The 27,935-nt window shown below is 37.9% G+C and overlaps 1 protein-coding gene across 2 annotated transcripts; it reads right to left on the bottom strand.

The window, feature by feature from the left end:
- Positions 1-3,138: 3,138 nt before the first annotated feature.
- slc25a12 (solute carrier family 25 member 12) lies at positions 3,139-26,619 on the bottom strand. Of its 2 annotated transcripts, none has more exons than XR_012407205.1 (18): positions 26,473-26,619; positions 25,677-25,730; positions 22,513-22,658; positions 20,465-20,580; positions 19,933-20,072; positions 17,695-17,841; positions 17,470-17,608; positions 17,293-17,386; positions 15,987-16,071; positions 11,926-12,010; positions 11,685-11,843; positions 10,015-10,067; positions 9,317-9,860; positions 7,917-9,150; positions 7,044-7,182; positions 6,518-6,676; positions 6,332-6,422; positions 3,139-4,044 (listed from the first exon to the last, which is right to left on the bottom strand). XR_012407205.1 is itself a non-coding variant. In NM_212782.1 (18 exon segments), coding segments are annotated over 18 exon segments (2,049 nt in total). In that variant the 5' UTR covers positions 26,485-26,530; the 3' UTR covers positions 3,139-3,836.
- Between the last annotated feature and the right edge of the window lie 1,316 nt (positions 26,620-27,935).

Consider the following 27,935-nt stretch of genomic DNA (forward strand, 5'->3'; position numbering starts at 1 on the left):
AATTTAATTTTGACTAGCCTTAAACCTTGTTCGTGAAACTGGGGGCTAAACTTATAAGAAACAAGTGCAGAAAGTCAAACCAGCCAAAAGCAAGCTCAGGGATGGGCAAACTTGATCCTCGAGGGTCGGTGTCCCTGCAGAGTTTTGTTCCAACACTCGTCAAACACACCTGAACATGCCAATCAGTGTCTTCAAGATCACTAGAGATCTATAAGCAGGTGTGTTTGATTAGAGTTGGAGTTAAACTGTGCAGGACACCGGCCCTCCAGGACCGAGTTTGCCCATCCCTGAGCTAGACTCATTTTCTGAACCAGAGCTGTTGTGTTTTGTTTGTTTCCTTTAAGCGTTGTTTTCTGAGTTTAGTGCTATATACGTTTACCTCTGTATCTGATCAAACATTCATCAGGGTCAACAAAAAGAAAAGTCAGACACATCCGCAATTTTAAAACGGATATTTACAATTGCAGAAAAAGTTCAATAAAGCGGATTTCTTTACTTTGTGCTCAGGATAAGGAGCTTGAGACTCTTTAAAGGGGTAATCTGTTATACGCTTTACGTGTTTAACTTACTTCAGTGTATAATAGTGCTGTTTGAGCATGAAAGGAAATATCTGCAGACTCCAAAGGACATCACTGACTATATTAGTCTGAGTCTCTGAACTCACTTCTGATGACAAATTTAAAGGGGACCCATTATTCAAAATGCATTTTTACATGGTGTTTGAACACTGATGTGTGGAAACAACCAGCCGATAATGGTTCAAATTAAGCTGGTTCTTTCATTTATAACCACATCTAAAGCAATATCTGAAAATAATCTGTTCTAGATTTACCGTGACGCCCTGCTGACGATTCAAGGAAGACATTTATTCTTATTAACTCTTTAACTGAAAGTGTTGAATCACGCACAGTTAAGGCCTGTTCACACCCGGATGCTTTTTGCTCGCATTTTCCGTCGACGTTTAACGCCTTGTGACTAAATAAGGGGAACAAATGTGATCGTGCACACCAACGCGCAAAATGCCAGGCACGATAGTCTCATTTTTAAAGAAACGCCTCATGCTTGTTTTCTTTGTTTTGACATGCAGCATCAAAACCTTCTCCACCAATCAGATTGGCACTTCTGGTCATGTGCACGGAGCTGCTGAAGTTACAGTAAACAGCACTGGGAGGCGCTCAAGTGCAAAACTGTCAATGCGAGCGCACATTGAAGAAGATGCCTAGAGGTAATATGAACGTAGAGCTGCTTATTGCACTGGGAACAATAATCATTTCTTTTTTTCTTCTGTGTTACGAGTGATTGTCAGAAGCTTAAAGTTGTGTAGCGCTATCCAACGTCAAGGAGTGATTTTGCATACTCTTCTGCTCGACGCCAGTGAAAAATGGCTTGGGTTTGAATCGGGAAAAACGCTGACCATAAACAAACGAAAAGCGTCCTGGTGTGAACGAGCCTTTAGAGTGAAAGTTAAAGAGTTAATCTGCTAATGTAGCTGAAAACATTTTCAAATATTTCAGTGTTTATATATTTGCTTAAAATTCTCTTATTCGTATGGGAATGCGATTAGACCACAGTCTTCTCCAGTAGCTATGTTTCCATCCAAAAATGCCAATGAACTTTATGCGCAAAACTGAATTATCGCAAGAAAAATGTGCGGACAAAGCAGCGCTTCCAATTAACGAATCAAAGTGAAGAAAATCGACACTTCCTGATTAACTGGTGCCAAAAATCAACAGTAATAACGGAATTTGCTGCAGTAGGAAAAGCTGCGTCAATCTTTTCTTCACCTAATAAATGACTTGCGCCTCAGAAGACAATGCCGACACACAGTGAATGCGTAGTGGCATTTGAAGGTGTCAGATGCGGAGTGCAGACGCTCTTGATTCTGGAGGCCATTAATCAGGGCTCAACAATAAGGGCTGCCCTATGGCCGGGGGCCAGTGTGAGAGACGCTTGGGACAGTAGACAGGATTATTACTGGCCCGATTGGGACAGTGCCGCCTTGTCACTAAAGTTTAATTTGTTAATTTTAAGTTTGTGCTCTTTGGTCTTAAAATGCAACCTTCTCTGTGATGTCGTAAACACCATATTGCTTTTCAAATCCTCTAATCTGATTTAATGTTTTCAGCATGCTATTTTTTTCGTAACCTGGTAACAACCAGTAGAGACGACATCACGGCGGCAACATGAAAAAATGTGAGGCTAAAATAAAATGTCTGTTTATAACGTCTTGGAAGCAGACATTTGCATGAGAACACAAGGAAAAAAATGAAGCGATTATTTATTTATTTAAAAAAATGTTTGCACAATTTGCCAGTCAGCCAACTTTTGTTAAATAATTTGGAACTGCAATAAAACACCTCCACATTTTCCACACTGCACTTTTTGTTTGCATAACACTGAATTTTGCTCATTATACATTTATTAAAATTTTTTTAAAGATTCGTAAATTAATTTGACACATTATTTAAAATATGTAGCTAAAAAATAACTATTAACTTGGCTTTTTTTTTTTTTGATGGGGCCAGTGAAAATTTTGACAGGGCAAGTAAAAGTCTGAACTATTGGCCCAATCGGATCAGTAGAAGAAATCCTTAGCGTTGAACCCTGTTAATAATACAAGACTAAAACGGTAAGGCATTTTAGAATGACCAAAACAACAGTTCAGATGTTTTACAGTGTGCTCAGCCTGCTGGTTTGTCCATTTATACACATTTTAATCATCACATGATCTCTTATCACAGAATCACATATACTGGTATTTGTTGAATTAAAGTGCTTCCATCATAGTTTATGCTGATCTTTTCTTATCAAATAAAATGTTTATCCTACACAATCATGTGCATACGGCTTTTATGCGCATTTTCAAATATTATGCGCATCACGTCATTAACAGTTTTTTTATGCGCATATGCAAATTGCGCATAAGAATAGGTGGATGGAAACATAGCTAGTAATCAATTAGATCACATGATCATCAATTATTATTTCCCCAGCTAGAATTAGCATGTGATTTCTATATAAATGATTGTCTGACTTCCTGCTGCCCTGCACTCGTGTTTGCTCCTGCAATACTTTCCACTCATTCACCTCTTTTTTTGTATCTGTAACAAACCCAATAAAACCTTCACAAACTAGAAATAAAATTTAACAGTATTGATTTATTTTCCATAAAATACAAGAACGAATGCATTTAAATTATTTCCTACGTTTCAAACCAATCATGACTTTGTTTTGGGGATCAGTGGATCAAGTTTTGAAACCTCTGTACATCGCTCAGTGTGACGCAGAGAGCGAGACTCTCCGTGGATTGAGATGTACATGTATATACAGTACATGTGCAAGCTACGCAAAGCCAAATGAAGAGCGCTAACAGCATGCTTCGGTCACATCAATACATCATAATCATCAGGATAAAACTCAAAAAGCAGCAAGATGTGCGTCTCGGGGAGCAGAGCAACAACAAAAAAAACCAACACTAGGCTTTTCTCTCAGGAGTGTTTCATGTTAGGTGTTTTAGCATTAGCCAGTGGCTGCTGAACTTCTCTAGAGCCCTTGTTTGATAATACACTGAGCGCGCGTGTCGCTTTAGGTCTTGATCAGTGTGGCAAATCTACCCTGTGCTTCAGAAAACACACTAACTATGACCTGTGACCAGTGTTCTTCATCAAAACCGAGGCACTGATGAGGGTTACCCTGAAAATGAGCTGAATTTCCCCATGTCCCCCACCTGGAAACTGAAAGAAATGAAAGAGTGAAGAGTGTAGGCAGATGTACTGTGAGATGGAGGCATGCAGCCACTGGAGGACAAGGCCATGGAGAGCGGAGCAGGAGTTGTTTTAGGAAGCGCCGGCTGTTTCCTTGGGTGTTTCGGGATGGATGGTTGAGATGCCGGAGGATTTGAACTTGGGCAGGTGAAGTCCGAACTTGTTCTCCACGCCGGCGAATGTGGCGGCTGCCAGACGGTAACCACCGACATGCTCAGAGCTGACCGGAGGAAGCTCAGAGATCCGTGATTTGGGTGTTGGTTCAGAACCAGCAGGACGACTGGAATGAGAAGAGAAGCGTTAGACTTTTCTGACCGCAGAAAGACTCGACATGCAGCCGTAATATTAAAACTAACCTCCTTTAACGGCTGTTTTACACCGCACATGCCAGCAGAGTGTTAGCAGCACGTTTTTTTCAGCATCCATGTTAACAGATTAGAGCTTTCATATGTCAAGCGGAAGCAGCATTTCAGCGATAGTTTCGGCGCTGGTCTATTTTTGCAGTTTGGGCTCAATTACAGTGCCATTGCATTGATAATGACCAAAAACACATTGAATTACAGTAAAAAAATAAAAAAATAAAATAAAAAGTACAATTTTACCCAATAAATGCATCGATATAGTATCCCTTGACTTTTAAATAGTCAATCAAATGAACATAACCAAATAAAAGATGCAACAAATATTTGTTTGGGCCCAAACTACAAAAGCAAAAAAGATTTTAGTATTAGTTTTGGTTAAGCACTGTGCTGCGTCCGACAGATCGCACTATTATGTTTTTCGTTTTCTTTTTCATTCTTTTATAACCTATTTTAACTCATTTTAATTTGTTTTTATCTGTTTTTAATAATTTTTATTGTCTGCATTTTATGTTCCTAAACTTGTCTTTTTTTATTCCTGTTTATGTAAAGCACTTTGAATTGCCACTGTGTATGAAATGTGCTATATAAATAAACTTGCCTTGCCTTGCCTTAAGTTGCACACTAGTTTGATCATGTACACATATCATCATAACTATATTTTATTATAACTATAAGCTTCATGCGTATGATCAAAAACAAAATGACATATCACAGGCGATTGACCACCTTAAAAGACATGAATGTCACTCCTCATAGAGCTTGAGAAGTATACAGCTCTTTAGGATCTACTGTATATAATTTGTAAAATAAAGACTTGCAGGTTATGGAAATAGCATGGGAGGAAGTTGCCGCAGGCCTTGGTGCAGATAAAAGGTTAAAAAAAAAAAAGTATAAATATTCATTCATTCATATTCTTTTCAGCTCAGTCCCTTTATTAATCTGAGGTGTCCACAGTGGAATGAATCGCCAACTTAAACAGCATATGTTTAACGCAGTGGATGCCCTGATGATATTTTTTGTTCTAGAGAAAGCCTTAGTTGTTTTGTTTTTATTTTGCTTTGTAGAATAAAAGCAGTTTTTAATTTTTTTAAAACTATTTTAAGGTCAAAATTATTAGCCCCTTTAAGCTTAATTTTTTTTGATAGTCAACAGAACAAACCATCATTATACAATAACTTGCCTAATTACCCTAACCTGCCTAGTTAACCTAGTTAAGCCTTTAAATGTCACTTTAAGCTGTATAGAAGTGTCTTGAAAAATATCTAGTACAATATTATTTACTGTCATCATGACAAAGATAAAATAAATCAGTTATTAAAACTATTATGTTTAGGAATGTGTTAAAAAATCTTTCCATTAAACAGAAACTGGGGAAAAAATAAACAGAGGGTCTAATAATCCAGGGGGCTAAAAATTCTGACTACAACTGTGTGTGTGTGTGTGTGTGTGTGTGTGTGTGTGTGTGTGTGTGTGTGTGTGTGTGTGTGTGTGTATATATATATATATATATATATATATATATATAGGTAAGAAGATAGAATATATGAAGATAGACTGATCTGTGCAACAGCCGCCGACCCAGACTGCAGATGCAGCTGGTGTGAAAGGCAAACGCCTGTGGCACTGCCTCTGCTCTCCATTTACGCAGCGCATGCTCTGCTCGTGCGTGCGGTGTGAAACAGGCAGAAATACATTTCAAAAACACATTTGACAATACAAGTCATCTCATATCCTGATGATATATTACACAATAGTTGTAGTAGCTTTTCTGTAAATCCAATAAAAAAAATCTATTAATGTATATGGAAATGACTATTTCCTCTTTAAATAATTAAGTATAAAACGAAAAAATTTGCTCATTTATATGTTATTATCTTTCTTCATTTAGAACTTCTGAGAAAAAGTTTAATTACAAATGTAAAAATACTGAATAAATTGATTATTACTTTGTTTAAATGCCATATCATCAGCACTGGCTATATATATATATATATATATATATATATATATATATATATATATATATATATATATATATATATAAATAAATAAAACAGGAAAAAATTGCTTTGCTCTATTTAAACATCACTTGGAAGAAAAAACAATTATTATTTTACAGTAGGACTAATAATTGTGTTTTCAACTGTATTTCCTTGTGAGAAATGTAGATCGTACGTCTGTGAGAAACTTCTGATTAGCACTTACTGTCCTCCGAAGTCAACGTATAACCATCGCTGCAGGAGCTCGTAGGTCAGCAGAGTCACAGCGAACTGAGGAGACGAGCGGAAAACACGAGCTGCGGAGAACAGAGAGAGAGATTAGTGAGTGAATACACATGCATACGACTGTGTGTATGTGTGTGCGTGTGTGTGTGTGTGTGTGTGTGTGTACCTCCAGCTCCCTTCCACAGCGCTCGGAAGCCTTCCTCCTTCATAATCTTCCTGAAGCAGTCGATCACTCCATTGTACGTGGTCTGACCGGCACGGGCGGCCACTTGCAGTCGTGTTTTGATGACATCGGCAGGAGTGACCAATGAGGCGGCAGGAACACCTGTCAATCCAAATCATCCAGACGTCTATTAAGGCATGAAAGGGAATCACTGGAGAGAGCATGATTAAAGTCTGTGTGAAGCGGAAGTAGCTGCAGACTTTTATTTCAGTATGATGATGTACTTCCAACGGAAACTGAATATTGAATAGGGGGCGGGGTTTTATTTTAGGCAGCACCCTAATGGCTGGAGCTCAAACCCAAAACTGAAATGTGTCACCATATATGAGTTTCCTCTCTTGGACACCACTTGGACTTCCATAGAATGAAAAACAAATACTATGGAAGTCAATGGTTACAGGTTTCGAACATTCTTCATAATATCTTCCTCTGTGTTCAACAGAAGAAAGAAACTCAAACTTGTTCTGACCTGCGATGGCACCAGCGCTCAGCAGCTGCAGAGCTCCTAGTCTGCCATCCTCATCCGCCAGCAAAGCCTTCGTGTGAGCATAAACAGGGAAATAGATGGCAGAGAAGGGAATATCTCGGAGGAAACAAGCCTTGGCGCCCTGTGGAGTTTAAAAACAAACAAAAAAACATTAACATTCACCTTACATTAAAGGAGTGTTTCCCAACCACCAACACTGCAAATTTTGGATATCTCCTTTGTCACACCCATTACAGGTGTTTCAGTCTCTGCTAATGAGCCGATGATCTGAATCAGGTGTGTTTGGGTGAAGGTCCCATTAAGTGCTTTAAAAAACTCCACTGAAAAAATGAAGAGAGGATGGGACATAGTAGCTCCTCCCCCTTTAAAAAAACAGCCAATAGCATTTTGTTTTATCACAGCTCTGCCAGTGAGAGTGATTGAGCTCAAGCGCATCAAATTAAAAGCCAATGGAAAGCGTACTGAAGGGGGCGGGGCATGTGAGATAATAGAAAGCATTTGATTGGTTAATATTTGATGAGAAACTAGTATGAGGTGACATGAATAAAATCGTTAGTCCAGTTAGAAGTGAAGTGACAAACTACTAACTTTAAAGGTTTATTATCTTCAAAATGAGAATTTTGCAATTGTTTTGGTTCACACTAGCTTATAGATATCCTTAAAACTAACATCTTAAAAAAAAAAAGTATTTTAATTTCACAGGATCATTAAAGAGACATGAAAATTATGCAGTGCTGGTGGTCCTCTAGCAACGTGGTTGAGAAACACTGCATTAAAGGATTGCTATTCTGACAGTGATTCAGGAAAGTGGTTACAAAGTCAGTTCTGAATGGAAAGAGTGTTTTTAATACAGACCTTGTAGAGGCCGAAGAAGCCGAGGTCTCGAATCACACTGAGCGCGCTCACTCTGGGGCCTGTCGTGATTTCACCAGCAACCTGCAGACGAATCTTGACGATCTCCAGAGGGTTGGTGAAGATAACCTGCGAACCACCAGCCTGGAAAGGCAGAGATAGAAGGTTTAGCCAATGAAGAACTACACTTTACCAGGGTTTCAGCAGGTTTCACTAAATCAAATTTAAGAACATCAAAAATTTTATTTCAGACTAACAGTGCATCAGAAATGTACATCAGTATGCACAGCCTTTGGCGTGAAGCTCTAAATTAAGCTCAGGTACATTCTGTTTCCACTGATCATTCTTGAGATGTTTCAGCAGCTTCATTAGAGTTCTGATTTGAAGAAGCATACGCCTATACAGGTCCCAGGGTTGACAGAGCATTTCAAAGCACAAACCAAGCATAAAGACAAAGGAATTGTCTGTAGACTACCAAGACAGGATTGTCTCGAGGCACAGGGCTGGGGAATGTTACAGAAAAACTTCTGCTGCTCTGAAAGTTCCAATGAGCACAGCGGCCTCCATCATCCGTAAGTGGAAGATGTTTGGAAGCACCAGGACTCTTCCTAGAGCTGGCCGGCCATCTAAGCTGAGTGATCAGGGGGAGAAGGGTCACTCTGTCTGAGCTCTGTGCAGCAATCCACCAATCAGGTTTGTATAGTAGAGTGGGCAGACGGAAGCCACCCCCCGCCTGGAATTTGCCAAAAGGCATCTGAAGGACTCTCAGACCATAAGAAATTAAATTCTCTGGTCTAATGAGACTAAAATTCAACTCTTTGGAGTGAATACCAGGCATTACGTTTGGAGAAAACCAGGCACGGCTCATCACCAGGCTAATACCGTCCCTAAAGTGATGCATGGGGGTGGCAGCATCATGCTGTGGGGATGTTTTTCAGCAGCAGGAACTGGAACACTAGTCAGGATAGAGGGAAAGATGAATGCAGCAATGTACAGAGACATCCTGAATGAAAACCTGCTTCAGAGTGCTTATGACCTCAGACTGGGGCGACGAATCATCTTCCAGCAGGACAATGACCCAAAGCACACCGCCAAAATATCAATGCAGTGGCTTCACAACAACTCGGTGAATGTCCTTGAGTGGCCCAGCCAGAGCCCAGACCTAAATCCTATTGAACATCTCTGGCGAGATCTGGAAATGGCTGTACACCGTTGCTTCCCGTCCAACCTGATAGAGCTTGAGAGGTGCTGCAAAGAGGAACGGCCAGAAATTCTAAAAGACAGGTGTGCCAAGCTTGTGGCATCATATTCAAGAACACTTGAGGCTGTAATTGCTGCCAAGGGTACATCAACAAAGCATTGAGCAAAGGCTGTGAATACTGATGTACATCTAATCTTTCAGCTTTTTTATTTGTAATAAATTTGCAACAATTTCAAAAACTTTTTTTACACATTGTCATTATGGGGTATTGTGTGGAGAGTTTGAGGAAATAAATTAATTAAATCCATTTTGGAATAAAGGCTGTATTGTTGGTGATTGGATGTGTGTTAGATTGACTAAATAACTTTACTTAAAGGAAAATTAAGACCCATTTAAAATGATTTAACACCTACAAGACAATATTTCAGTGAATATAAGACTTTAAGACCCTGAGGAGACCCTGTTTACAGACTACACAATATTCATGTCTGTTATGACAGTCAAGAGTAGCCAGGTTTCCATTCTAATGCGAAGCGAATATTTTCACTTTTCGATCTATTGTTGTTCATAAATCTCCATGTCATTCTACATCAAACAGATTGTGCCAAATTGAGGCTCACATCATGTCTGAACCTGTACATTTCAGCGCAGTTAATCATACTCACACATCCACCGGCAAGAATCTCAGCAGCCAAAGGTATCGTATCATCATTTGTAGTAAATTTGTCCCTCACAAAGTCATTCACCTGGAGGACACACACACACACACACACACACACACACACACACACACACACACACACACACACACACACACACACACACACACACATTACTAATGTAATTGCTTCATCATGAGCAGCTCATTAAAAACTAAACAGTCAGTTTAATAACACTCACAGTGAGCTTGATGGCCTTTTCTGGAGCCACTCCAATGAGCTGCGGAAGAAGACCTGTAGGAGGAAGAAAAACAGACAAAGTGAGATGCAAGTTAAGAAACAAGTAAACACTTTTAGGGCTGCTTAATTAATAGAAAGAAAACCATCATGTGCATATTTTCAGTAAATCTGGTTCTGTAATCAGTAGTAACCCTTCAGCATGTGCAGATGGAGCAACATTTACTTCACAGACTCAAAGTTCACTGACAAGCTACTCAATTAAATTTTTATGATTTAATCAAGCAACAATGAAATCAAACATAATCATTCTGTGATGATAACCAGACCTCCTAGTTTTCCACGATTCCGCGATCGCTGAATCCAACGCAAAAAATTAATAAAAAGATTCTGCAAAATTTCTAATTAAACGCAAAACAATCGCAAAATATGTAAATAAACTGTTTAGATCTTGTCTTGACAAGAGACTAATGTTTTAATGTTTAATGTCAAGAGACTAATGTTTTAATGTTTAATGTCAAGAGACTAATGTTTTAGATCCTGTCTTGACAAGAGACTAAATAAAGAAGCTTTAGTTTTACGATCTGTATCATTGTCAGTTTGTCAGCACAGAATAACAGCAGATTGAGTCGCTTTTTTTTAATGAACTAAGGGCCTACTCACACTATGCTATCCGAAATGTGCCCAAGCCCGTTTTCCAGATCGTTTGAGAAGTGTGAGTGCGCTGAATCGGGCTCAGGCACGGTTCAATTGACCGGCCCTGGCCCGGTTAGAAAAGGTGGGCCTGAGCGTGGTTCACTTAGGCTTTACGCAGTACGCTTGTAGTGCAAAACGTGCCAAAGCCCAAAACTGAAAGCTTGACGTGACTTTTAAGGGGCTGTTTCATATGGATTTATTAATCAATCTTACTGTTCAATGAACACAAACTGCCGTAGTTTATTAAAGACGCAAACCCCTCATTGCACGACAGCTGCGCGGCTTCAGCAGACCTCCTCATTCCTGCAGCACGAGAGCTTTATGATTGTTTATGAGCGCCAAAAGTGGCGGATCTGTTCGGCAAAATATCTTACTGCGCGTCACCGCATCCCTAAGGACTGTTTGGTGAAATATTTGACTGCATGTCACTGCATATCAAACGACTTAAACGATATAACTAGAGAAATCTCCACTGTGCTGAGCGAAAGCGCTTACTGAACAGCGCAGCATCGATAACGCAAGCGTGCCCAGGCCCGATTGTAGTGTGAGTGCGGGCCGTTGGGGGAGACGGGAGGGGGGACAAGCGTGATTTGGCCCGGTTCGAGGCAACTGTACAGAGTGTAAGTACAGCCTAAGGGCCTGTGTTGCTGCTACATCAAAAAACTTTAAAAAATACCACATTTAATGACATGTTTCCACTGCAAATTTCTTCATACCTTCAGTCAATTGTTTGAAATAAATCCTTTGATGACTCTGTAGTCGTGTGTTTACTGGTCACGTTGAATCAATGAAAGCAGTTTATAATGCAACATTATGTGGATTTCTTGGGTTGTTTCCCCCCAGCACATTTGGAGAAGCATGCTTTACTGACAAGATGTGCATGACAAGTCACAACTTCTGCTTAAAGATTTTGATTTCATTTCTATTAATCATGCAGGCCTATTTTATAATTAGTTGTTTTGATAGCACAAATCCAACCTCTATAAAAGCCAAAGAATCCCTCGTATCGCAGGACTTTCTTGGCGCAGTCGAAGCTGTTCTTGTACATGAGCTCTCCTACGAAGGAGCCGGTGGAGCGCTGGTTCTGCATGCGGGTTTTCACCAGGTCTATAGGGTACACGGCTGTAGCACCGGTGGCTGCACACAAACACTACAGGTTACAATGCATTCTTAAACACAAATTAATAATTATCTAATTAATCCAGCAAGAACTGAGCACCTCCAGCGATGGAGCCCAGAGTGAACCTGTAGGCCGACTCTGCAGCCTGCAGCCACACAGGCCGAGAAACCTCCCCATGCGAATGCTGCAATGACAGAAAATAAAATACTTATATTTTATTCCTAAAGAAGAAAGTTAATTATATAGATATATTGCTATAAAGGTTTAAACAAAACCTGTATTTATGTCAATGCACAAATCAAAAATAAACAAACATGAGTCCATGAATGAAGAAAGGACCATTTACTAGGGATGTAACGGTATTGTAAATACCGTCATACCGCAATATTAATTTTTTTCGATATTACCGAAGTCGCATGACTCGGTAAAACTATAGGTCTTCTGAGAAAATTTGCTCAGGCGAATGAAGCGAACGGGAGGTAACGAAAACTACAATTGCCATCAGCCCATGCTTGACCATCATCCCTTGCGGTCTGTTGCTACAGATCCAGTAATGCGGAAATGGAGTGTGCTGCTAGAAGCGGGGATGAAAAGAGCTGGAAAACTCTAAAGCAGGTCGCACACCAGAAGCGCCGCTCGGCGCCGCGACACGGCGCGTACATGACAGATTAAAGTATCGCACACCAGACGCGCACATTCGAATGATATTTAACATGAAACTAATCAGATGGCGCTCTGTGGCGCGGCTGAAAAGTGAACTGTGTCCTGAGCCGTCGCCGGGCGCCGCCGACAGCCGCCGGTGTGTGTATCCTGATAGAAACCTATGATTAGAATTCTAAAATACATGGCGCTGCGTGGCGCTGCGCGGCGCGCCGCCGAGCGTCGCTTCTGGTGTGCGACCTGCTTTACACGCACAGTTCAGTCCTGCATTATCTCCGTGTAAGTTCAGACTCCGCAAGTTTGATCAAGGCTGCAGTCTCTTCTTCTCAGTTTGATATGGAAAAGCAGATTATACCGAGGACACGGGTAAATCTTCAAAGGGAACAGTGTACTTTATTACTTCATTCACATCACCCTGGCTTCGTTGTTTCACTTTCTCAACAATAAAATGTAAACATGATTTAAGGAACTGCCTATTTTCATTTTAATATTAGCAACTTAGACAGCAGAAATGTTGAGGCGCCGTGCTGCATAAGATGAGCGTCATCTTCACTGTGTGGATATTTATAACAAAACGGAGCCGATAACAACTGCCTCCTTTCAATTTCAGTGAAAATATGAAACATACCCTCTCTTTTGCTGAGTATCAGTTTTAAGAATCGATAATGGCCATTTTAAAAGTATAACATACAATAAGTTTATACATTATAGGAAATAAAGGCAAGCGATCAGTCAATATACAGAATGTACGTGGTTACATTAATCATTAACTTATCTTTGCGCTCAGCCAAAACACGTTACCTGAGAACAAGTAATAGATTCCAATGCCCAAAGTCAGGGAATATGTCGTTAGATAAAGACAACAAGATAAATGAAATATCCCGTTTAATAAATATAGTGAGATTAGATCCAGCGGGAGATGCTTGATGAGAAGTCCGACTAGCAGAGCTCTCATCTGTGTAGATGGGCTGAGTGTGATTAAATGTTGAATGTGATGAGTTTTCAACAATACTAAATTGAAACTTTATTTTTTTTACATGGTTTAATAGTTTTTTGTTATTAAAATTGAAGTTCCTGTTTCAAAGCTTACAGATAGATGACTAATTTGTATGTCATTGACACTTTTTTGGAGTATTTTCATAAGTTTTGTTTTTTCCTGTAAATGATTCAATAAATACCGTACCGTGACATTCATACCGAGGTATTACCGCACCGTGAAATTCTGATACCGTTACATCCCTACAATTTACAGATTTTTTTATTTTATTTTCCATCACCACTGATGAATGTTGTGTGCATGAGGTTGCCATAGAAAAATAAGTAGTTTGTCCTTTATTGGTGACGCAATTCAGTGCCGCGCATTGTTTTTGGTCAAAGAGCCACATGTGGTTTGCAAGCCATAGGTTCCCTACCACTGTCCTCAACCAAATTCTTACAGTAGTATATCAGAGTATATACAGGAACCAGAGAGTTATGTAATGTGTATTTATATAGTGCATTAATTGTGTATGGCCATACACCCAAAGTGCTTCACAATCATGAGGGGGGGTCTCTCCACACCACCACTAGTGTGCAGCCTCCACTTGGATGATGCAATGGCAGCCACAGGACAACAGCGCCAGTGTGCTCACCACACATTAGCTGTGGGGGGAGTTGAGAAACAGTAATGGAGCCAATTCGGTGGATGGGGATGACTGGGAGGCCATGATTGTAAGGGCCGATTGAGGGACTTTGGTCAGGATACCTATGTTACACCCCTACTCTTTATGAGCTGCGCCATGGGATTTTTACTGACAACAAAGAGTCAGGTTTAATGTCTCATCCGAAAGACGACACCCACTGACAGTGTAGTGTCCCCTTCTCTATACTGGGGCATAGGGAGTCCCACAGACCACAGGTTGAGCGCCCCCCGCTGGCCTCACTAACAACACTTCCAACAGTAACCTAGTGTTCCCTAGTGGTCTCCCAGGTTCAGCCCTGCTTAGCTTCAGTGAGTAACCGGTCTTGGACTGCAGAGTGATATGGCTTTGGTGAGTAAAATACAATACCTTTATAAAGACCGTCTTTGAACACCTCATAACCACTTTAGGTTTCAACTGGAAATATTGGCTAAATAAATACAGATTGTAAGAAACATTGATAAACAGAATACATATGCTAATCCAGCAGTGGCATGATGTCCAATTTAGCATGATTTTTCGAGATTTAATAACCTACACAGCATCCTGATATTCGCAGATTTAATTTAATTCCAAGCGCTCTATCAAACTGTATGGGGAGACTCATCATATGGTAATAATAAACGTTTACAAAGCGCAGTAATACTTTCCAAAATCACGATTGCAATAAAAAAATAAAAATAAAAAATTATATATATATATATATATATATATATATATATATATATATATATATATATATATATATATATATATATATATATAAATTATATATATATAAATATAAATTGGGTCACATTTAAAGGTTCAGGACACCCCGGAGAACTTTTTTTTTAAAAATATTAACAGCTGTGTGTGTGTTGAGCATCAGTTAAGACAATGTTAGCACCTGTAAGCTTTAATTGTGGGGAAAACTGGATAATTTTGAGCTTTTGTCAGCTAATTTCAGCTTCCGGGTTTAAAACGATTTTTGGGGCGGGATCAAAATCGGCGACGTAGCGCAGTACTGCAAGTGCAATGATGACACGTCGGTTTCTCATTATTATTCATAGCAGAGTTTTCTTATCCTATGAGAAGAGCCGGCTGCTTAATTATTCATGAGACCTGCCAGACCTGCCAGTGTCAAGCCCGAGCTGAGAGACACGGAAACCAGGGCACAGTATTTAGCCGTTCATGAAGGCTCATATGCGTTTGTTTCCATCATCCACGCGGTTTGTTGAATGTTTTCCCCCGCGATCTTATCAGGGCCGATCATACAGCAAAGCTGTGTGCGTGCTGCTAGCATTTTTGTCGGGAGAGCAGCACGAGAATTAGAGAATGGCGGACGCTGTCTTTTATCAGGAGTTCGTTCACATTCAGACACATCACTGTGCTGCTGTGTTTGCCTAAATCCTCCAGATTACCAGCAGGGCTAACGGTTAAAATAGACAGTTCAGGAGACCTGCTGCACCGAGTCTGCTGGATTGCGGGATTGAGGGAGAAGTCCTCATTTATAGGGTTTACATGAACACACTTATCTTTATAATGATATAAATTGTGGTTATGTGTATATGAAATTACAAATAACAAATGTAGCAGGGCATTAAATCACTGTTCATTTCTTTGCATTTTAACTTTGTAAACTATAAACTCATGCGTCTCCTCTTTGTGTCTCATTTTGTGAGCTAACTGACAACAGCAGTTATCCGCTCCCCTTCTCCCCTGCTGGCATTAATCATGCATCTTTTGAAAAAAATTCTGAAGTAGACTTTAACCGAAAGAGGGGGGTGTCATGGCCCTTTAACTGGCAGTATAAACAAGGCCTTAGGCATGTAAACTCACCTGTCTCTGCGCCTCAGCTACATTATATGGCAGGGATCCTTCCTCTAGTGGAGCTATCCTCTCGATATCAGTCATGTTCAATCGTCTGCGCATGACATACAGAAACAACAGATCAAGAGCAAAATTTTAATATCATGTTAGCTTATCAAACTATTTTCAGGACGAAAGCTTTGTGTCATTGACACAGGATTTAATAAACCATGCAGAACAAAACCAACAAAAAAACACAAAAAGAATTACATAATCTGAACAATCAGTACAAACTGTACTGAAAAAACTTGTTTCTTTACAATAGTATGCTTTATATTTCTGCTGTTCATAATTTGCTTGCATCTGTAGTACTTCATGGGATTGTACCTCTGTCACACACTTAAGTCTTGTGCCTTTTGTCTGATATTCAGATATATCTTTATTTCAAATCAAAGTTTGCACTGGCCTGATTATCCTCAAATATGGAAGGTTTGGTTCATGGCACTTTTTTTGTGAAAAATAGCTTAATAATTCTGGATTCAGTGCTGAAAAATGGAAAAACACTAACCGTACGTTCACACCGAAAGCGGCGCGAGCATCAAAGTAGCTGGAAGTCATTCATTTTCAATGAGAGCCGGCGGCGATAAGCAGCGAGGCGCGTCTTCGCCGGCGTGGGCATCGAGGAGAGTTGAAATCAAGTCAACTTTATGGTAATGAGCTATGACGCGGTTCGGCGGCAAGCAATCAGAATGCAGACGTCCACCGCTTGATAAGAGTTCAGAGAACACAGACCTGTGAGCTTTGGTTCCGACCACAGTTGTTCCCAAGGGTTTGATGATTGCGGTCGCCGAATTTTCAATTATTTACAATGTTTTCTTACATGAACATGCATTAAATAAGTTACTGGGAGTTACTGATGTGCATTAATGTTATATATGTTTACCTTAAAAAAAAGCGGGAATCTCACGCGACGTGACAGTACAAAACAGTACTGCTGCTTCAGGATATTTCAGACATTTGGACACATATTGGATAAATAGAGCAAAGCCACACCACATGCAACTTGATCTTCCATTGTTGTATGAATTTGATAAGACGTGCGCAACATTTACGCTAGAAACATGTCTTATGCAGGAATGTAACTGATATGCTGCAACGGCCCCTTTAAATACGAGATCAATGTAGCGAGTTTTGATGCTCTCGCCACTGGAGCTGAAGGCAGACAGCGTTGTCGCCAGGGCAGCCAGAGCAACCTTGGACGCTCTCGGTGTGAACGTACGGTAATGCACGCAACAGAAATATACACATATGTATGCATTTTCAAAATTGACGTTACCCTGTTTGGGAGTGCAGTCCTGATAGCTGGAACAAGATGTCGATTTCCATTGGGGTAATTTGACCAAACTTGTTTGCAGCATGAACAAACTCCTCTACAAATGGAGAGAGAGGAAGGAAAATGTTAATGTCATATTATTTAATTATAATATTTCTAATTATTGCAGACAGCCCGCACCTTTAGTGACAAGCGTGTCCTTCCGACTTCCAGCGAGAGTGCTGTAGATTTTACGGATCATTTCCATGTTGTTAAGCAGAGAGTTGAAGGCATTGAAGTAGGAGAAGCTCACCATGTGAGAGGTGCCGCCCCCTGCTGCCTAAGAGGACACACAGACACATTCACTTTCCATCTAGAGGAACTTCCACCAAACAACCAACTCCAGAAAGAGGCCTGTGCACTTACAGATACGAGGTTTTCCTCCACAAAAGGTGTGAGCATGTGGTGTCTGATGGTGGACATGATGTCACTGAAGTCCAGGGATGAGATCATGCCGCTCTTGACCTTGTCTTTCTGCACAAACGCCTGTCGAGCATGTTCCAGCTGCAGCTCCTATGAAAGCACAAGTGTGCAGTGAGGCAAAAAAGTATTTGCTCAGTCACTAATTATGCAAGTTCTCCTACTTAAAAAGCTGAGAGAGGCCTGTAATGTTTCAAGGTATGCCTCAACTATGAGACAAAAAAAATCAAGAAAGATTTCAGGCTCTCACCGACCTGTAACCTCTACTTTAAGTGGCTCCCCTGCATTAAAGGTTCAAGAAAGCGAGTATTTTATTTGTGATTTTAACAGATCTGTGTGTGTTGAGCATCATTTAGGACAATGTTAGCATCTGTCAGCTTTACTGGTGGGGAAAACTGAAACCTTTTGAGCTTTTGTCAGCTTAAAATCATTTTTGGGGTTGATTCATTGTGTTGGATTGTCATTGCAACCTTCACACCATAGTCATTGGTGTTGGTGTCATAGTCACACATCAGTGTGTGAAGAGTGGGAGAAGACGGTTGCATTAACAATCCAACACAATGGGCAGCACATTGAAAGGGTCACGAAACACCAAAACACATGTTTTGAGCTGCTGACAGTCGTATATGTGTCCCACACTGCTAAATACACTATTAGGACACCTATATTTCACTAAAAAGTGTAAATTGGTTGTTTTTGCGTTATTTTAAGCAAATTCGTACTTCCGGTTTGAAACAAATTTTTGAAGCTGCGTCACGGTCATGACATAATAGCGTGTATTCCAGCGTGCAGACTGGACGTCTGTGCCAGAGTGTGTCTTATTACGTCTTACAGTGTTTTGCATTAATGCATGAGTAAGGCTTGGTTCAAACCAATCAGTGCGCTCTATTGTGCAACTTCATTAATATTCATTACTGTCACAGTGTTTAGACGACAGAGACGCCACGTTGTGTTGGCAAAACAAGCGTGAAGTGTTGCTTTTATAGTTTGCTGCAGTTAAGTTTTGTTTTCATTTTCTCTCTGTGAGAGCGCAGCTGGAGTCACGTGTGGATTAACAGTGTACGGGACGCTCGACAACAATAACTTACGTGTCTAAGGAGGATTATTGTTTACCTGAGAGCTGTTCTCATCTGCAAACGCTGAGATCCGGATTCGCTTGTAGTCTCCTCTTAATAAAGACGCGGCTCTAGTTGCTGGTGATTGTCCTGTCTCTACAGATTGGGTAAGTGAGCGACCAGTGCTCTTTGTTTATTCAGTTTGTTCGTATCGAACAAACTATTGCATCGAGTGTAAACATGTTAGCACCACAACCAAACTTTAACCTCGTGCAGGATTTTTACCGCATTTTGTGACCGGAATAACACACGCGGCTTTCTGACGCTACTTGCTATGTGCATCTAAGTTTGCAGGACATGTTGAGGGTTTTTTTCTCTCATTCGCCGTGCGGTATCAAACATTGCATGAAAAATACACGCTTAGAGCAGTTCCTCCAATCAAATATCTCATTTGTCGTGAGGGGCATGAATGAATTCCCTGAATGAAAGAGCCAAACTGCAGTTAAAGTCCACCATTTAATAATTTGGCAAATAATTCGACTACAGATGTCCATGTAAACACCATTACTTTCTCCCCTTTGTGTGTGTGTGTGTGTGTTTTGACTCTGAAAGTCAGCGCGTGCCCAAATAGACACTAGACACTCCCACACCATGCCTCTTTTCTTTCTCCGACAATCCCCCCCAAACAGAGCTGGACACGCCCACTTTTCTGACTTTTTCCAAAGTAAAGTTGTGAAAACACCCTGCTGAAACGAGGCCCTTTAATAAGGGGTCAGAAACTCGTAAATAACTCATGAAAGAACGTTAAAACTAAGCACACCATAGTTTTTCTTATGAAACTCGCAATATGTTTGATGTGTCACATGACCCTCTTCCTTTTGAAAAAACTCCTCACATATACTAATGTGCCACAAACAGGACGTTAATATCACCAACTATTCCCATTTTATTAAGATGTATCCATATAAATGGCCCACCCTGTACAGTCGACATGCCAATATGCGCTCACATCTCCCAATCAGACTTAATACTAACTGGCTGCAAGTGTGTTTTGACACTCACTCCAACACTGAGGTCAAAGGTGATACTCAAACACCTTTAAGCCTAAATAATTATCTGGGTGTGGTACCTGCAGGAACTGTCCGAACTCCAGATAACTGAGCCGCTTGTTTCTGGCATTTCCGAAATGCAAGCGGATGAACTCGCAGTCCCAGTTAAAGGGGATGTGGTGGTGCACGGTCGTCTGGCTGAAGATGTCTCGCACGTTCTCTGCAAACACACACAAACTAAGCTCCTGCAGCACATAACAGACCTTGTAAAATCACTCAGGCTGTTTACTAGCTCCACTGATCACGTGAACGCGTGTATAAATGACTCTGTGTTCAAGGCTAAGCTGCTTGTTTGTTTAGAATAATTATATTATGGTCAGCTGACTGTAAAAGGGACAGAATGGCTGTAAAAACATTGAAAGTCTACACAGGCAATGATACTTGAAATGTCTGAATGAACTGAAGTCAACGAATGGGAATGACCTACATATAAAACACCATGGAACATGCAAATAAACTACTCTAAACTGTGATGGGATTTAATATGTGGCACACACAAATATAGGGTAAAGTCCATTTTATAGATTAATATTCAGTCTGTGTTGTTCTTACCGAAGGACACATCTCCAGTTCCAGTTTTATCAAACAGCTGGAAGGCCACAATGAAGAGGGCATCAGGCATACACAGCACTGACTCAAAGGCCAGAAACTCCTGGTACGAGATCAGCCTGAACACAAACAGTAGAGATGTTACAACAAAACAACCCTTGTTTAAAACATTTTACACAATTTATTTTTTACTTGAAACTACACACAGCACCATTTAAAACATTTTATTTAGCAAGGATGCCAAGAAATTACTCACATTTTAAAACAAATTGAATAATGACTGAATTAAATAAAAATACAGCTTTATACAATTATTAAAAATACATTTAAATATTTTTACAATTCTTTAAAATATAACAATTAATGCTGAGCTAATATTAATCGCGATTAATTAAATCCAAAATAAAAGTTTGTTTTGACATAAGATATGTGTGTATTATATGTATTTATTATCTATATGTAATGCGCACACATATATAATAACAAAGACTTCACAAAGCTGTTATCTGCATAGATATCTAAATTTATGTATCGTATACATATTTTATATCTGAATATAAATAAACATTCTCTCACATATACGCTTGCATTTGTATTTTTATAAATATAAATATTCACTTGAAATGTGTGTGTGTACTGTGTATATTTTATATCTAATACAAATTTTATGTAAGAATTCACTTCACAAATATAAATATTTTCTAATATATATATATATATATATATATATATATATATATATATATATATATATATATATATATATATATATTAGGGATGCTCTGATTGATCGGCCGGAGATCGGTATCGGCCGATAATCACATTTTATGACTCGATCGGTACTCTGGTCGATCTCATTAACCGATCACAAGTGTTTGTGTTAGTTGGAGATGAGCAAATTATTTAAACAATCTTACATGTATTTAGGCCTTTTTAGAACTGATAGGTCTTTTTTTTTGGTAATATTGCATGTTCACTAAAACCTGTCTGGAAATATTAGATACAGTTAATATATATATATATATATATATATATATATATATATATATATATATATATATATATATATATATATATATATATATATATATATATATATTTTTTTTTTTAGGATGAATATTTAATAATATAACTTATTATTTACCTATTGCAATAAAACAGTAGTTTATAGACCTATTTCCTTTTAGCAAAAAAGTAATGTATTCATAGGTTTGCACTATAACTTCTTATAGGTCAAATTTGAGCTCCAAACTTTTTCTTTATTGAGATATGTTGTTTCCAAATTGCATTGTTAATCATTTTTCTTACCAATTTTTTTGACATGTTCATACCTAAATAGTTATAAGAGACTTGTTTAAGGGTTTATATGCAGCATCCTTGATTTATTCTCCTAGGTAAGGAGAGATCTCCACTTAAGTATTATAAAGCATCAGAATCGGTACTCTGTATCAGCTGATCACCATGACAAGGAATTGTTACTCGATATCGGCTACAAAAACCGTGATCGGAGTATTCCTAATATATATAATATCTCATATCTCATAAATATATTTATATACATGAGAAAATATTTATATTTATTAGGTGAATATTTATATCTGATGCAAATTATAGATAGGTAGGTAGTTAGACAGACAGACAGACAGAAAGACAGATAGACAGATAGACAGATATATAGATAGATAGATAGATAGATAGATAGATAGATAGATAGATAGATAGATAGATATTTAAACAAATAAATGCTAAAATCTTGTAGAAGCCAACTTTACATATATCTATTAAGCAGACAATTTCATCCAAAATGAGGATGAAATAAGCACTTCGAATTATCAGAGAGAGGCAGAATATAAATGCTGTGACAAGTTCTAGTTAACAAAATGTACTGGAGTAAATATGTAATGTACGTCTTATAATTATTATACAAAAAAAGTTATGCAAAATCTTTTTGAAATGAATGAACTTTAACATATAAACTGAGCTAAAGGTTCAGGGTTCAGTCCAGAAAAAAACACAACTAGAAAACAGATGGGAGATAGGAGATGTCTCACCCATCTTTTGTAGTGTCAGCCACTCCGGCAAGCAGATGCACAGTTTTAGGGTTGAAGTGGAGCTGCGTGTGGAGGCCCAAATACCTCTGCACGAAGTCAATGGGTGTCATGTACCGCTCTCCATCCTTATCCACCACACTGGCATACTGAGGGGAAAAACACAACACGAGCATCTGTAATCAATCCCGCATAATTTCTTTATACAAAAAAAAAATCTGTGAAAAAGGGACTCAGTGACCATTATATATTTTAAATAAATAAAATGTAAATAAATATGTAAAATACCACATGTTCCATTATTAATGACTGTTGGCAACAAGCAAGCTTCAATCTACCTCATTTATCAAGCACCAGCATTTGCATACTGGGACAACTGGGGAAAGATGACATAATTAATATACATTAACCGCGAGTATTTTTCAATTTTGATCAACTATAAATTGCATTAATAGCTTTTTAACACTATTTTATGGTGTTTCAATACTATTTTTATTATACTATTTTTTACCACAATGTGTATCCATTTAGCCCAAAGAAGTTTTTTTTCCCATTTAAAATAAACAAAAACTGCACTGTATCTGAAAATTAATTACAGAATATGAAAAAAGATTTTAATGTTATGATTTTAATTTATTGCATTTGCCACTCTTTTATTAGTATAATCTTTTTATTTCAATATGGATGAGAAATTTAATTTGAATATTAAAATAATATCAACATTAATTTGAGAATTAACAACTAATAACTTTAATGGAATAGGCATGGAAAGATAATCGTTTTCAAGGTATACCACGATATGGAAAATTCAAGCTTTTAAAACCGCCAAAATTTTCCGCTATACCGTTTATAAGGTAAGTGTACAATTTTTTTATTAATTAAAACAATTATTTATTTATTAATTTATTATATAATTTTTTTTTTTTTTTTTTACATTTGTCTTTTAGGACAACAGCATCTCCAGCAGAAAAAATATCTTAAGATGCTGTTTTAAATAAATAAAGACAGCAAAAATCAATGATTGATTTGAATTGTTCAGCCTGACACATTTACTGTTACAAAATATTATAAATGTTTCTTAAAATAAAAAATAAATTGTGTTCAAAGTTGGAAAAAAGTTTTTGTTTTGTACCTAGACATTTTAAAAAAACTTTTTTTAAGAGCAGTATCACATTACCGTGATATCGTGAAACTGATATTTTTATTCAAGATTATCATACTGTCAGAATCTTATACCGGCCCATGCCTACAATGGAATAAAGTCAACACAGTTTAGTTAATAAAATCAAATTTAGGAAATATTATATAAAAAAAAAAACATAATATTTTTCTTGCAAAATCTTTTATTTCAGGTGAAAAAGTGCTGTTTTTCATGACACATCGGCTTGTGAGGCATACATGCATACAGCATAAATCTACCAACAAAATTCAGTCTCAGAGACATGTACAGTATGAGGCTTACACATAATAAAGGCTATTTAGGCTATCCTATAAAATTCAGACTTGATTTTAAAATACTTCTTTTCACTTATAAAGCACTGCACAATTCTGCCACGGCCAATGTCAGTGAGCTTATTAGGCCTTTTACGGCTTGTAGACTGTTAAGATCCCATGACCAGTTTCTTTGGTCTGTCCCTCGGTCTCGCTGCAAATCAAAACGTGATCGAGCTTTCTGTGTTGCAGCCACAAGGCAACATCAGGATTTATCCTTCATTGGATGCTTTTAAATCTAATTTAAAGACTTATTTTTACTCTCTTGTCTTTAAGTGACGCGTGCATGTTATTTCTTATATGTATTTTAGTATTACTTTTATACATGTACACTCCCTTATATTTTTAATTCCAGTTTTTATTTTTTGTATTATTTTATTGTAAAGCACTTTGGATCAACTATGGTTGTGTAAATTGTGCTCTATAAATAAAGTTTGCCTTGCCATGCCTATTTATTATATAAAATGTGTCCAATATTGAAGAAAAAAAAAAGATTTTTAGATTTAGAGATCCTTAAAATACAAAGCAATTATTTCCCCTAAAATCTACGCATTTCAAAATTTATTTGTAATACATTTATAATCATGTAGCTTCTACTGTGTACTTAATAAATCAATTCACAAGTTAAACCTGAAAGAAATCAGAATGAATGTCGCTACAAAGGGAGTGTGTAAATACATATATAGGGGAAATATTAAGAAATCACTTGAAAATTATAAATTTCTCTGTATATTAGCTGTGGGTTTAATTAAAATGCTTTTATTTGTACATTTACACCAAACATTTCACAAAAGTTGACCATTTGAACTTTTTTTTTATTACTATAAGCATTGAAACATCACACAGAGTATTAATACAAATTCAGACACAAAACTACATCCAAGACCATTACAATAATTGCAAAATTTTGCTTTGAGATCCCCAAAATACAAAGCAAACATTTCCCCTAAAGTCTACGCATTTGTTAGAGGATTGAATGCATAATGGAGATTTTATAATGTAGCAGCAGTTAAACAGGACACAAAAAGCTGAAGCCCTCTGACCTTATCGAGACATTTTTCACTCATCCATCTATTGCCCTGACATTCATGTCTTCCTCCAAACATCCGCGCTGGAGTCCTATTAATAGAGCCACATCGCATAGAAGTCACTGTGTTACCAGACACCCAAGCAGCCCAACGCCACTCAAGAAAACAACTACTCTCAGCTGACAGACGCACAAGATCTAGACGGCGGAAGTCATCACAAATAACTAGAAAAATGTGAAGCCCATAGATTAGCACTTCTCTGTTTATGCTGGAAATATGAAGCACATAACAGTTTACCCACAAACACATACAAGAGTCTAGACTTTCATACTGCATGTCATAGACTTTCCAATGTATTCAAGTACTTATTTATGTCGCTTTCTGTGCAAAAAAAGCAAGCTAATGTAAACTTGAAAGTCTTACATGTCCTAATCTTACAGTGTGACAATTAAAAATGCAGCGTGACTAAGGAAATCAAGATTTAATGACAGACCAAAGCGGTTATCTACTTTGCATCTAAGGTTGCAGAGTCTGTTCGAAAATGATGATCCACAATCGACAACTCAAAAGAAGGAAAAATACATGATAACTACCAGATAATGCATAAAATTAAGCTTTGAATTAAAGATTTCCACTGTTTGAGCTTACCTTTTGAAAGATGACCTTCAGATCATTAGGGTCGGCCCTTTTGGTTAACTGCACCTGTAAAACAACAACATTGCAGAATTACTGTTGAATGACACTTATAAAGATGACCTGTACATCTAAAGAGATTTATTATAGATCTTAAACCATGAATATACAACAATGTCTAGTGAAAAGCATAAATAAATAATTCTTATAACCTCTGCACAAAAATCTTTGTTATTCAAACGCAAACTGTTAAAGGAGAGCTCTTTAAACGATCAAACCAACATTATCATCAAGTATTAACTTAATATTTGACATTCAGGCTCACAAATTGTCAAAATAATGTATTTAATGCAAACCAGTTTTTTTAAAATAAGCACAAAATACCTAAAAATATAATTGACAAACACAAACACACAAAGTCCCTGAAGAATACGTTAATATGAGCCCAATTTCGCCAACACAGCATGATCCTCACGCTTGACTACACTTTATTAACAAAAGCTAATCTCTGACAACACTAAAAAGCTGTTAAAAAGCTGATTAACTCTGTCTAAGACAGATTTCTGATATTTTTTATGGTTTTATGAAGCTTAGAGACACTGAATTCAGTCAAGTCTGAGCGCGAGTCCAGTGATAAGCTCAGTGATGCTGCCGCCGGTCCGTTTAAAACGCTTATCAGTTCCTCTAATTACTTCGTTTACACGTCTATTAGGATTTATCCTTCTGATAAACACCGACTTGCAGCTAATAGTCGACAGTTAAGAAATATAAAATACAAATTTTCAGTCAAAAGCGGTGTCGCTGGAGTCACCTTGGCCGCCATGCTGCTGTCTGACGTCACGTGTGGTCGTGGGGTTGCGCAGGCGCGTGGCCGACGACTGAGGAAGCGTGTGAAAAGAGCCAAGAGGTGCGCGCGCATTTGTGATGTCACACCTGTTTTTATCATAGGTTATCGCTGTCTCTCATGCTCTCGATCTTATTGTTATCGCTTTCTCATGCTCTCACAAAAATAAGTTCCTAAAAACAATGCCTATATTTAATACTTTCCTCGTTGAAATTTCCTACAATATTGAATCTCTTAAGTTTATTAATAATAATATGAATAAAAACTCTCTTAAAGCTTATGATAATCTTTTTTCTTAATGATTGAGGCTTTGTAAAGTTTTTTTCTCTCCTCTTTCTTTTATTTTGTTATTGTATTTTTTCTTTAATGCAGTGATGTTATCATTCTTGTATTCAATAATATATATATAAGTTTATACATTACTAATAGATTTTTAATAAAGTCAATTTAATATAAACTTAAAATTACCACACTCAAAATCAATTTAAGTGTTAGTGATAATATTGCATTCACATTAAGTGTACTTAAGTACAACTTTTGGGAAAATGTACTTCTACTACAATACATTACTGATAGATTTTTTTTTACATTAACTTATTTTAAACTTAGGATTAGTATGTAAACAGTGAACTAAAATCAGCTAATGTTTAAAGCATTTAAAGCACACTTTTGAAAAACACACTAATAAAAGTCTTTTGGATGTTTTTTTCTGTAGTGTACTTTATTGTAGTACACAAAAAATGTATTTAAGTATTACTGGTATTTAGTATACTTTTGTCAAGTGTACTAAAGTCCTACTGAACTATAAACATACTTTTAATTAGTATATTTATAGTGTAAAACCATCAAACTTTTATTTAACACAAAAAAATAACAATGTACTAAAAATGTATTTGCGGGTATTTAAGTGTATTTTAGTTGCATTTAATTATATATTTTTTTCACCTGGGGTGCTCCATTGGATTGAGCTCTGGTGGCTGTGGAGGCCATTTGAGTACAGTCAACTCATTGTCATGTTCAAGAAACCAGTCTGAGATGATTCACGCTTTATTACATGGTGCTTTATCATGCTGGAAGTGGCCATCTGAAGATGGGTACACTGTGCTCATAAAGAGATGGACATGGTCAGCAACAATACTCTGGTAGGCTGTGGCGTTGACTCGATACTCAATTGGTACTAATGATCTCAAAGTGCACCAAGAAAACATCCCCCACACCATTACACCACCACCACCAGCCTGAACCATTGATACAAGGCAGGATGTGTCCATGCTTTCATGTTGTTAATACCAAATTCTGACCCGACCATCTTAATGTTGCAGCAAAAATCGAGACTCATCAGGCCAGGCAACGTTTCTCCAATCTTCTATTGTGTAATTTTGGTGAGCCTGTGTGAATTGTAGCCTCAGTTTCCTGTTCTTAGCTGACAT

This window comes from Danio rerio, chromosome 6, assembly GCF_049306965.1.
Source record: "Danio rerio strain Tuebingen ecotype United States chromosome 6, GRCz12tu, whole genome shotgun sequence".
NCBI lineage: Eukaryota > Metazoa > Chordata > Actinopteri > Cypriniformes > Danionidae > Danio > Danio rerio.